At 40.8% G+C, this 13,752-nt stretch overlaps 1 protein-coding gene across 1 annotated transcript in view; it reads right to left on the minus strand.

Annotated features, from left to right (window-relative positions):
- The window catches only part of kcnh3 (potassium voltage-gated channel, subfamily H (eag-related), member 3), a 77,359-nt gene that overhangs the window by 23,553 nt on the left and 40,054 nt on the right, over nucleotides 1-13,752 (minus strand). Inside the window, exons 5-7 of the mRNA XM_013914169.1 lie at nucleotides 10,157-10,409; nucleotides 6,213-6,370; nucleotides 4,852-5,053 (exon numbers count right to left, since the gene is read on the minus strand). Coding sequence (XP_013769623.1) covers nucleotides 4,852-5,053; nucleotides 6,213-6,370; nucleotides 10,157-10,409 — 613 coding nt within the window. The remainder of the gene's footprint in view (nucleotides 1-4,851; nucleotides 5,054-6,212; nucleotides 6,371-10,156; nucleotides 10,410-13,752) is intronic.

Genomic DNA, 13,752 nt, shown 5'->3' on the forward strand with positions numbered 1-13,752 from the left:
GTGTGTGTGTGTGTGTGTGTGTGTGTGTTTGTGTGTGTGTGTGTTTGTGTGTGTGTGTGTGTTGGTTGTCAGGCAGGGAGACCAGCCTGTCAGAGTAAATAAGCAGAAGTGACAATTGAGCTGTGAGCAGAGTCTCAGTGAGGCAGCTAAAACAACCACATTAGAGGATTTAACACCTGAGTAGTTTCCTAATTACTTTGTCATTAGCTCAACTTAACCTCTGCCAAACTGGGGGAATGGTAAGACATTACTTTGCATGCATAAGTATTTTTACCACATGGAAAGGAACATGGAAGCCATTACTATCATAAGCCTAGGTAGTGGATATCTTTTGACTTCCTTATTGTTGTGTTTATTGTCACCAGTTGACATGCATACAAGGACAAGTGTTTGTTTGTTCTTCAGCCAAGATTCTGAATGAGGAATATAAGTGGAGCCTTTCTGGTGGAAACAAAAATGTTCAATTAGAGCTTATCAGCCACTGTCCAAGGTCCTGATTTCCTCTCACCTTCTACCAGAGCTGACAGAACTAGTGAGCTGTCTGTGGTCCTGAACTTCTGTCTCCTACCCAGTCAAAAGCTGCCTTTCCACTCTGGGAACTTTATCCTTTTGGTGGGAACTTCATCCTTTCAATCTTGAGTCTTTTAAGCTGCAAGTTGGAGTGCTGCGGGACAGATTAGTTCCAGCACAGCACTCATCATCCTTGGGCTGTTCCATACGTTTTCCTTCTGCAACCACTATTAGCAGCTGCTCACCCTGGATGATCCCATGTCTTGGAGATGCCCAGTCTGGCCATAACCATGTGGCCCTTGGTCAATGTCAAGCAACATCTGCAGACTGAGATCCACCGAGAGAGAATGACGGATCAAGTTAACACTAAAATGTCTGGTCTTATCACTATGTGTTATTAAAGGAGTTACAGCAGGACAGACGTTGTGATTTTTCTAGTGGCTGTTGAGACCATAGACAGTATAAAATATCATACATTATGGTAAATGGACCAGAGCACTTTATAAAGCATGCTTCATTCAAGTGCTTTATATGTAACACTCACATAGATTCATGCTCTGATGGTGCATCAGAGCATGAGCCACAGCTCCTGAGCCACAGCTAGCCCAAAATAAAAAGAAGACTCGTGGTTCCATACGCAGCATGTTATAGTGTATGTGTGGTTCTGGTCTGGGACCTCATTACCAGAAGAGCAGAATGAAAAATAACTGCTGGAGACAGCTTTGCAAGTACCTAATTGAAATTTTAGCACATTTAGTACAACATCCTGAAAGGGTGCAACATTTAGCTCCCATAGTGGCAAAGGACCTAAATTAATTCATCACAAGCTTCTTCTAAAACCTATAGACTTCTCTGAAGCATATAGCATACTCGCTGCCAACCCATATCATCATCCTTGTTTTCTGTAAACTAGCTTTTGTTTGTGTGTGTGGTGACTGCTGCTCCACCTCAGGCTATAGGGACAGACATGGCTCAACTGTCCCTCAATTATTGAGAGACTTGCAAACAAAAAGTGGGGGTTTCCTAAATTCCAGCTGACTGACTGACAGAGTAATCCAGTGTATGTACATGCTGATACCAGTGCTCTATTGTGAATCACAGTTGGTGTCACATAAAGGTCAGACTGACAGACTCTGTCTGTCTGAATAGTGAGTGGAGAGGCTGATGACATGAACTGACCATAATGTTACTGTTTGTCCTTATGCTGAAAAGATAAGTGCAGGTAGGTTGGTAAGAATCACTCAGATGAGGACAATACTAACCAGAGCAAGGTCCCCAGCCTCGAAAACCTGCCAGTTTGCAGGATTTTATACATAATGTCTGTTTGTGTGTGTCTGTGTGATGCTTAGAAAACAAAACAAAACGAAAGACACACACACACACACACACACACACACACACACACACACACACACACACACACACACACACACACACACACACACACACACACACAACTCGGTCTTTGCCCCCAGTCAGAGTTGGAAAAATTACAGTTTGATCCCCTTACCCTTGGAAACTGCCAGTCTGTCTGTACATCTTCACAAGTTTATCAGATTGCAAGCCGGGGTTTCACGTCGCCCGTGGGATTCAAGTTTCTGTGTTTTATTAAAAGCATCGGTCGTGCTAAAAACGAAGGCACACGCAGTCGTATTTCTGCATAACTGCCTCTGTGCCTTTCTTCCTAATACAATATTACTGTTATTGCTTTACAATGGATAGGTATACTTTGGAGCAAGACAAGTTAGGTGAGTGCTCAAATAGTTAAAGTTGAATGAGGATGAATTTAGATTTTTCTTTGTCATTACTGCAAAGTGGATAAACAATGAGACAAGATCTTATTTAAATTTCCATTTGGGAAGCCTAGAATAATCTCCGGAGGACAGTGCTTACAGTGTAATTGAGTAGAGCACAATTGTCATTATGTGTGTGAAACATGTAATGACAGTTAAAAACTGTCACTGAAAGCTCTCCACAAACAGGAAATGGGCCGGTAACTTGCTTCAGGGAGAATTTTTCCAGCCTGATTAACACCATGGCATCAAGTGAATATTATCGTAAAAGCAGCTTCCCTGTCTGAGATAAAGAATAAATATACTTTATCTTTCTTGTACAACGTTAAAATTAGAGGATTCCATGTCTGCTGGTTACCCTAGTACGGAGACAGCTAGCCTGCCTCTGCCTACCCAAGGCAACTGTCAGTGGTTGGTGTTACAAACAGCTAAATGTAAAGGCTTAAGACATTGGATGGCTGTGGCTCAGGAGGTACAGCAGGTCATTTTCTATTGGGAGGATTGGTGGTTTGACCCATGGCTGCTCCAGTGTTCATCAGAGTGAAAAGGGTAGTCAGAAAGTACTGAGCTGGGAAATGGACTGCTTCTTCTATAGTGCTTTTTCTCAACAACATACAACATGCCTCAGTTACCCATTCATTTATGCACTTTTTTTCTACATTTAAAAGCTTTCTGCCTAACATTCGCACTCTGATGGATGCTTCGCGGGGAAATTCTGGGTTAGTATCTTGCCCAAGAATATTTGCAGACTGGAACAGCCAGGTTTCAATTTGCAAAGCTGGACCTCATCACACCACAGATCTAAATAAGACCCTTGCGCTGATGTTTGTGAGAAGGCGCAACAGTTTGGATGATAAACGGACTGGTTCTTGCATAGCACTGTTCTACTCTATCTGAGCACACAAAGCACTTTACACAACTTGCCTCATTCACAAACGTGCGCACAAGCAATTTTTTTCTATGCTGTTTCTGACATTTACTTCATACTCTGATGGATGCATCAGAGAGCAACATGGGGTTAGTATCTTGCCCAAGGATATTTGGCAGACTGGGATCAAACCACCAACCTTCCAGTTAGTAGGTGACCTGCTCTACCACCTAAGCCACAGCTACTACTACATTATGTAGCGCATGAGTAGAAAAGCACTGTAACAATCAGTTTACCATCTACAGATGGAGGAACCGTTCTTTACAATTACCAATACAGTTTGCTTTTTCATATCTCTGTTTTTCTGAGTATATATCTTTGAGCTTGCTCATCTTGTTGCAGTAATATTCTATTTTTAATACATGGCTGTAACATCACACCCTCAACTTACCATCAAAGGTATGTGTAAACAAATGCACACTAATGGAACAATTATTAAGTACGGTTGGATTGGACCACTTTTGTCTTCAGAACTTGTCTCTTCATGGCATAGGCTCAGTAACGACCTGGAGGTATTCCTCTGAGAGTTTGGTTCATGTTGACATGACAACATCACACAGGTGCTGAAGATTTCTTGGTTGCACATCCACTGAGATCTGGTGACTGGTGATTGCTGGTGATTGCATTTATATAGTGCTTTTCGAGACCCAAAAAAGCACTTTCCACTATTCATTCACGCTCACATTGGTGGAGGTAAGCTACAGTTGTAGCCACAGCTGGCAGATTGACAGAAGTGAGGATGCCATATCGCACCATCAGCCCCTCTGCCCAACACCAGTAGGTGAAGTGTCTTGCCCAAGGACACAACGACCAATCCGGGGCTCGAACCGGCAACCTTCCGATTATAAGACGAACAGCCAACTCTTGAGCCACGATCGCCCCGAGTACTTTAAACAATTCCGTGACGTGAAAGACTAATGACTGTTATGAGAAACACTTGTTTACAGTTCTTGCTATCAGGAGTGGCACAATCAGTTATCAGTTATTATGTTTAAGGGGTAATTACCTTTTTACTTAGGGCCAGGTAGGTTTGGGTAACGTTGCTTCCTTAATAAGTCATAATTTAAAAGTGCATTTTGTATACACTTGTGTTATCTTTGTGTAATATTAAAATGTATTTGATGATCTGTGACTGTGACAAATCTAGTAAAATACAAGAAATCAGGAAGAGCACCAATACTTTGTTTTCACAGCACTGCACATGTTTCTAAAGTCCAATCACTGTGGTAATATCTGCGAAGTCCCTTTGCTTTGTGTTTTTCATACATCAACACTAAAAGTAAAATTGCATGTGGGTCCCCATTAGGATAAAGGATTGTGTGAGTGTGTGGGACTCTACCCTTAGGCTCATATTGTTAACTAGTCATGCATTATTATTTTTTAATAAATCTAACAAGTACTATGTGATACATTACGGTTTTTTGAATAACGACCCCAACACTCACAATCGTGACATAACTAGTTGAACAAGTCAGGAAGTCCAATGAAATTTAATAGAGTAGAAGTACAAAGTAATACAACACAGAAACGTACACCTAACACAAAAATTAAACTTGAGCAAAGCAGTGACTGAGTTAATCTACACAGATGCTTTCTAGAGATGAAAAAGGGCGAACTAACCTATGTCTGATGATCCTTGGCTCTCAATCTCCCTTCGACCTATGAAGTACCAGACACACGCCATCCAGTGCGCCAGCAGGGCGAACATGGACATCAGCAGGGTCAAGACCACAGCACTGTACTGTGAGTAGCGCTCCAGCTTCTGCAGCAGCCGCAGTAACCGAAGAAGCCGGACTGTCTTCAACAGGTGGACACCAAAGTACTGCACAGAGATACAGGCAATCTCAGCGCTCTGGCAATATTTCAGTCACTGTATTTCTTAAATCAAATGAATCATTAAGAAAGGTTGATACTCAGTAATGTGGGATACTGTATATAATACACATCATTTATTCAAACAGTTGGTAGTTTTACTCAAAAGTTGGAGCTTTAATGATTCACTCACATGAAATCAAACATTTTTAATCTTTATATACAAATATATATATGTATATATGTGCGTGTGTAATCAGTTCATCTTTTTTTGTTTGTGAGACATGCAGTGTGTGGACCGTCATGAGACATGTTGGTGTTGATGTGGTGAATTCACATGGGAGCTTGTTACATTATGCATTCATGTTCCCTTTAAAAACAAAGCTCGCTTCCTTCACCGTGTTAGTGCTGAAAATGAATGGAAACTGAACACATGTCAATATTCAAATATTTAACTTTACTATTGGGGTTTAAATTAGGGCTGCTCAATTAATTGAATTTTAATCTCAATTACGATCTGGGCTTTCAACGATCATTAAAAATGACTGAGCCAATTATTAGCCCCTCCCTCGTGCTTTACTCTCGCGCTGCTCCGTGTGGTAAATCGAGCGCACCTCTCTGCGTTTCAAACGTGTCACAACAATTAAGAGGACCCTAGGGAAGCTCGGAAAGCTAAGCAGAAGTTATTTGGAGAGGAGAGTGACTGCCATTGGTTGAAAAGAGAGGTAAAAAAAACTTCAGTGGTGTGGAAACATTATGGGTTCGCGGAGTCAGACGTGGATCAAGTAGACACAGTGTGTAAACTTTGCTACGGTGTCGTAGCTGCATCACGGAGCAACACTGCAAAGTTCACTAAACATAGATGTTTACATTTTTCATTTATTTTTTATATTGCAAACATTTGCAGTATTTGCACACTATTTTATATTATTTTTTTTGACAATCTTTAAAGTCATTATTCAACACATTGTTATTGTTAAATAAATATCGTCAAATAATCGAGATCTCAATTTCAGTGAAAATAATCGTGATTATCATTTTTGCCATAATCGAGCAGCCCTAGTTTAAATTATGTAGGCTGATTTGTCACACTGTTTGATTCTTGGTTCTGGTGGTGTGGTCACACACAAATGTCAACAGACAGAAACACACACACAGGGGAGACTCACCACGCTGACATTGAAAGCATACAGCAGGTCAAAGGGCAGGGCGGCAATGAGATCAACAAAGAGCCAGGTGGTGACGTAGTGAACGCAGATGGAGCGGGCGTCGTAGACGACCTGACCCGACGTGCTCACAAATGTAGTTCGAAAGTTCAGCAATATGTCTGCAGAGGACAACAACAACAGCAGTAATCAAGTGTCACTTAAATTACAGTGATGCATGGTAAACGCACAGCTACTTTTCAATGAGTCATATACACACAGCATGCATTGGTTACTTTAAATAAAAATAACAACACAGTATTAAAAAAGAATTTATGCACTTTTTTTCCAAAGGGGTATCTTTGCTGGGATGTCAGCAACAACCAGTTGTTGCTACCTGATATTAAAAGCTCCGTTCCCCTTTATTGTGAGCAAAAATCACTTCTAGTTTACAGCGCAGTTGAGAGCTAGTCCAGAATCAATGTGGCTCTATAGCCCCAAATGTAAATGTCTTGGGGTAAAGATACTTTTATGGTAGTTTTCATCATGTTTTTGAAATAAAAGTGTGTTGATACAGTTTGAGATGCTTCCATTACAGGGATAGTTTTTTTTTTAACACACCAGATTCAGATGGTCATTAGTTGTTTATTTTTAAAGGTACAGTTTTTAAAACACCACCACTATATGTCCGGTTTTATACCCCTCACAGTTCAAGTGCATAATCCATCTATAGTGGATTAAAGACATAAATAGCCACACCCAGCATTTCCTCCTAACAGCCGAGGGTGGCTGGCAGGTTTGTGTGTCAAAACATTTTTGCGCACAATATATTTTCACATATTTAAACAATATCATAACTTGGCAATAAATCAGGAATAAAAAACAGACCAATAATTTGCAGTATTTTCTCAAGTTTAACCCCAGAGTCACCTCTGTCTGCTGTTCATCTGCAGTTAGTGTAGGCTGTCAGTCTGCTGTTACCTCAGGTGTTAATACACTAAGGAGGCTGTAAAACAGGTAGATGAGTAACTGAAGCTCACCTCTGACTGATAAAGTAGCTCTAATATTGTTGGACTTGGATGCTTAATGAATAAACTCTCATGCAATGTGAGAATATAATCAGACTGTTTATTAGAGGGATCCATCCAGCTACTATAGGGTGGGAGGTGGGTACACCCTGGACAAATTGCCAGTCTGTAACAGAGGTCTAAAAAAATAAAAACATGATATAGTACATAGTATATATATAGTTATTGCTTGTTTTCAATTTAGACAAATTACTCATAAGATATTTGTGAAAGCTAAATTGCTTAAGCTTAATTGAACGGACATCAGCAAAGTGCAATAGAAACTAGCTCACTCTCTCAGGGTAAGTGATTTTCTAGCTGTAGGGCATTTTGAACAACCAGGGGAATTTCAAGATGGTTTCTGATGACTTGCTTCCAGAAGAACCACAACATACAGCTAAACGCAGCGACTGCACCACCCAGTCCTTCAAAGTATGATATGATCCTATTCAAAGAGCCAAGGCTTTGAAGCTTGCTGAAAAAAAAACAGACGAGGACAACACGACAATAAAAAAAGACAAACAGTCATGATTAGCTCTTCAATGTTTGCTCTATGATTTTAATTTTACTGCATGGTATTAAGGAACGAAATGAATGAATAAAAGGTGTCCCGGCAGACTATTTCAATCCACTATTGTTTGCTGGTGAATGTATCAATAAATAGGCACGGCCTATTAGTCCTAATAAATGGGATATCGACTGACAGGAGTCAGACATTTAACTGCGGGTGGCTCGTGTAATTTCATTACGAAAGTTTATTGATGGAGAGCTTGTGTTCACTCTTTCCCATTAACACAAATCGTCCGCTGAAGAGCACTCATGTAAGTTTCCTGCAGTTAGGGTGGACATGACCGAGAACAAAGAAGCCTGTTGTTTTCTGGGAAATGACTTAACAATCAGATGTAATGGCTTATTGTGGAATGGCTCATATCCTTTTCCCTGCAACATTCATCATTAAAAACTTGAACAGAACTTTTATAATGAGAACTTCTATTAGGAGTCACATGCCTATCAGACAAAGGCTGTTTGACTAACTTCCCATCAGCAGACAGTTGATATAATCAAAAAGAATTTTGCAACAGTTACACTGCCAGTAAAACGTTCTTTGCACACCCACTCATTCAGGCCATTTTCTTTTTGTTTCTAAACACTTGAAGAGATTTCTTAAGCTGGCCTAATGTTTTTTTCCTCATTTGCTGTTACAATTGTTCATATTGAATTTGAATTTATTGAATTTATTGAACAAGGCCAGAGTTTCAAAAATGTTCAAGTATCCCAAAAGCTCAGACTTCACTTTTATTGTCACAAAATTTTGTTTATTTTCTTTGATTTTTATAATGTCAAAGAGAGAGAGCGCAACCCCAATACGGTCGTCTCATGCACACAGCTCTGAGTGTGTACACAGCACGCCTACTCAACTTTTTTACTCAACTAAAAGTTGAGCTCACAATGATTTCTACTGTGGGCTCCAGTAGATTTTCTTAGTGTACAGCTGACCTGTGCTGCTGCTGCTACTCTTACTGCTCTTTGTGGGTGAATGAATTCAATAAGATGTAAGCAGATGAGCTATCTTGGCTGATTTCCGTCCTCTATACGTGCAGTATGCTGTTTATATGCTGCCTTTACATGAGAAAGAATAAAGTTGGTTGAAAGGTGGAAGTTAGTGAGTAACACCAGCTTAAATTTTAATTCGTGTCAACTCACGCTGACGAAGAACACGTCAGCTGCTGTGCACCAGTGCATTACTGTAAACTGACCACAGCTGATACCTGTCACTTTAAAGCGTCACTCCATTTATAAATCAGGATGAACTGAAGGCCTGCGCCAAGGCCCAGTAGAAGATAAATGTGAATAATGCAAAGCTATGCTAGCAGAGGCAGCAAATAAAGCTACAGAGCTGATAATGAGGATACTAGGTAGTTCATACAACAGGTGGCAGTTTTCAGCAGTCCACTGGTGGTATTTATTTGTAGTTTAAGCCTCCGCTCTGCTGTGTCAAGGTATTTTTTTTGGTATACAGGAAACAGAGCTCAACTGCTATTGTATTCATATTATGGCAAGTCCATCGTTATTTTATTAATTTAGGTCAGGACAGAAGAACTCTTAAAGTTTCTTCCAGAATGACCAGTTGCTGTAACGACACAGACTCTCATGAAGACAAAAGGAAGACTACCAGCTCCCTTTGCTGCAGAGTTACCAGCCTCAGAATCAAATCAACAATTAACAGCCTCTCATATTCATCAGTGGCCTCATTAATGCTTGACAGACTCTAGGCAGCACACACATTTTATTTTATTAGCTTTTTGGAAGAGACTGGGAATCAGGCCATTAAGCTTATAAGACTACTAAGAAAACCACGGCTGAGGGAGACCAGGAAACACAAGGAATGGAAACGAGACCAGTGGAAGTCTAGACTCTTGTCCAAAAAATTCAGTGTGAGCTTCTTGATTTAAGATGCTGCATTTTATGAGATACAGCAAGTGTCAATAGAAGATTGAGGCAAAGCTCTGAAAGACTGTGGAAAGACTTTGCTGGAGATTGTTGGAGATGTTTTCAAAATTCAAAGCACAACTTAACCCCTACAACCTCCACAACACCCTACTGAGGCACAGTTTCTTGTCTAGTTTGAGTGAGACAGCCATCATTTTTCAGGAGCAAAATGAGCCAAAAACACATTTCTTTTGACCAAGAAGCAGACTGACAGAGGGACGAGTTAGACTACAGAGTGAAGGAAAAGTCCTCAGCATTTGTTAAACAATGGTACAAAACATTCAGGTTTCATTTTCTTGGTTCCTACTTTCTAGGTGTGTCCAGTCTTTCTAAGACTTCTTGCTAAAGGAAACAAGTTCTATGGATGGTTAGAAGAAAGCACCAACATGAGAAGACGGCACACTATCTTACCTAAAATGAAGAGGATCTCGACGAGGATGTCGCTGACGCTGGGCGGGCTGCGTGAGGCGCTGCCTTCATCCCGCCCTCCCCCGACCGTGAAACACACGTTATAGGGCACAGTGACGGCCACGTAGAAAGTCGCCAGCAGAATTAACCAATCCCAGCCGGCCTTGAAGGTTCCATAGTGGAGCAGGATGAAGCGAGATTTCTGAATGGCTGCTACTTTGTATTCCGGGATTGGAGGCTTCTCCCCAAACATGTTCTGGATTGAGAGGGAGACAGATGTCAACAGCTCTCTTGTTTCAGGTCTTTACATCTCTCTCGTTGTCCCTCTGCCGGGCCACGATAACACGGCCCTGTGCACACACTTATCGAGCCACTTCAAGCTTCGAAAGCTCACACTGTGCAGAGGCATTATAAAAATCCACAGGAGTGGAGATTTCAGATTCATTCCACTTGATATAACAGTGCAGCCATGAAAACACTTTCAACCATTCATAAGTGGGTTATTGCTTTTGCAGAGTTTGAGTAAAGTCTACCAACACTGACAAAATGGTTTTCCCAGCACTAAGAAAGAAGAAGAAATGTGGGACCACTGGTTCCAAGCATTAACTCTCACACCTGTGAAATATGTTTTTATGAAAAAGAATCTTATTTGTAATTCATTCATTTCCTTTGGAATCAGGCAGATTAACCAAAGAACTCATTTTGTTTCCTGTGTGAGGTTCTCCGCACTCAAGTAAAAATCTGACGCAGCTGTACTTTCAGTTTATCCAGTTCATGCAACTATAAGCCTGAGTTGTTATGTTTACCATGATTTTTGCATGTCCAGCATAAACCATTTATGAACTGTACAGACAGGCATTTAGTCTGAAATACAAATGATACTGTTTCATTTTTCTAATGGGATTGTTGTTTTGTTGGGTTTGTTTAATGAGCTCCATCAATGTAAATGTTTTTTGTATTCTGGACTATTTTTATGTGAGAAAGTCAACACGTAATGGAAAAAATGATTTGACTTAAAGCAAATAATGAGCAAATCAGGAATCACCTGGTAGCTGATAATCTGTTCATTAGTGAAATTTAGAGAAGATGTTTATTTACTGCCAGTGAGATTTTTATATTAGTGAATCACTGGGTAAAGTTTAGCTCAATATTATCTGATCTAACTCATACATCCATTAATTCCTGATTGACTCTGCAGACACTAAACATTACTGATTACATAGAGCCAGAATCCTTTCTTTGATTACTTTACTTAATTAAAGAGTCATTCTTTGGGTAACGGTGAGATTCCCATTAAGTAATAAAGACCTACTGAGTAAGAACTGGGTGCTTCACAACATGAACCTCCCATAAGATATTTTTTTATGTCCTGACTGCTTATTTTAGCCTGGGTCAGGAGTCATTAGAGTTTCTAGATCATTAGCTATCACGTGATTCCTCGTTTGCTTCTCAGTTTTTGTACACAAGTTATGAATTTCTCTCTTTTGAGAAGTTAAAAAAGCAAATAATGATGGCCTGGGTTGGTGGTCATTGAACATGCAGGGTACAAACTGCATCGTTCTGCATGTTTCCTAATCACTGACATCAGCTAAATGTAGATCTGCTTTACCACGGAGTAAACCAAAACCAAGCATAGTCCTCTTGTCCTTCACGCCATCTGTCAGGGTGTGCGCTGCCCGCTGGACTGCAGCAGACCTACAGAGAGGTCAGCTCACTAACACACAGCCATAATCATCATCTCCTGTGATGCCAGGTCTGAGCAGTAATGATAATTTCCCATTTCATAACATTTCGTTGTCAGTTTGCAGTGTTCTTCTTCTCTTGGCTCTTGACAGAGGTGGTCGCACTTTCTCCTTCTCCCTCCCCTTCATCTTTCCTGCTTGGCTTCTCATGTCTTTTGTATAGTCTCGCTTATTCTCTAACCCTAAGAGAGTCTCCCAGACTTGTTCTCCTAAAACCTAAAGAAGAATTATGGATTTAATTAACTGGTCCCTTAACGAAACTGACAACTCTGGGCTTGGGAGAGCCTGATTGTCCTGCGGAGACGTTTGGTGCTGGATACTCGATGGTCGGATGCATCGTGTGTCTGATGACACTCTCGATGAAGGACATTCAACGACAGCTACCAATTTGGAACCATAATAACAGAGTTCTGGCTGATTGGAGCTGGCTTGGACCTGGCTTATCGAAGAACAAGAAGCGGCTACAGTTGTTCAAAATCCCACAAGGCTGGCTGTGTGTACTCAGACTGTGTTTATTTGAACGCAATATGGATATGATCTTGGAGAAGCTCATGGCTCTGCTATATGGATAACATCTTGAAGAAGAACAACAGGAATTGAGAGACCTGGTGACCAGTGACGGACATTAGACGAACTGTAAAATTGGAAGCAGTTTGTTCGCACTAACCAAAACAACTACCATCTTCATCTCATGCAGGCCTCCTGACTCCAGCTGGATGCTCAAGGCAAAAGCTGACGGGAATAACAATTCTCCTTTAGATAACAAGACTGTGTTGTGACTTTCTCCCTCCTCATTCAGGGTCGCCCGTGTCGACCGAAGATTGTTGACTTTTGCCTAACTGGGTTAAGGGACACTTTCTCTCAGCTAAACATGAACACACACACTCTCACACGCACACATATGCATGTACACTGACACAGACCTACACTCACTCTTATGTCTTCTACGTTGTGAGATGTGCTGATTCATGTGCTGAGGTGTTTTTTTCTGTTCTCAAACTGATCTCCCTGTTGGAGCTCAGTCTGGGAGGAGTTATTTTTTCTCCTCATCTTTCCTCATGTTGTGCATTTCCCATTGTTATACCTCTCTGACCTGTCTTCCCCATGTGATGTTGTAATGTATGTATGGTCGGAAGGGTAAGATGGCGCTGGCAAAGGTCGGCAGCCTTAACCCAACAAATTTACCACGCGTGGGACTAATAAAGGTTATCTTTATCTTTTGCTTTTTGACACACAATCATTAACTCAAGCTGAAATATTTGGACTGTGTTGTCTCTGTTACTTTAAACCACACACCTGCACCAACAGCCGGGTGCACTGCTTTAATGCTCAACTCTTTTTCAGTCTGAACTCATGCTAAGGCAAATAATACAAGCTACTATGCTATCAGTGGCTTCCCCGTTGTTTAGTTCAGGGACTGCTGTTGCAACTAGGGGAGCAATTAAACTGACTGCCTTTCATCATAATGAGGCAATAACCTTTTTTTTCTCCCATCTCCAGTCTTTGGAGAATCTTTTCATGGCTGCATAACATGTATGTGAATTAAAAGTTTTGCATGAATAAAGTAAACTCATGATTTTAACTCTGTCACTTCAGTGTCATCACCAGTGCCAAAGTCCCAAGTGTGAAGCTAATGACTGAATGAGAGGCAGTCTGGAGCCAGCCTGGCATACAATAACACTTCCTCTGGCATCCAAACATGTTTCGTTTTTATTCTAATATGAAAAGAATATTCCTGGCCACAAACTTAGCCTGCAGCCAGTGAATTTACATTCCTAAATTTAATGCTTCTCACGTAAACATAGTGGAAATACTGCTAACCCACCCAAGCCCTACGCTTGATCTTTATCCAAAAAA

Source organism: Pundamilia nyererei, unplaced genomic scaffold (assembly GCF_000239375.1).
Source record: "Pundamilia nyererei isolate P.nyererei 1_Seehausen unplaced genomic scaffold, PunNye1.0 scaffold00176, whole genome shotgun sequence".
NCBI lineage: Eukaryota > Metazoa > Chordata > Actinopteri > Cichliformes > Cichlidae > Pundamilia > Pundamilia nyererei.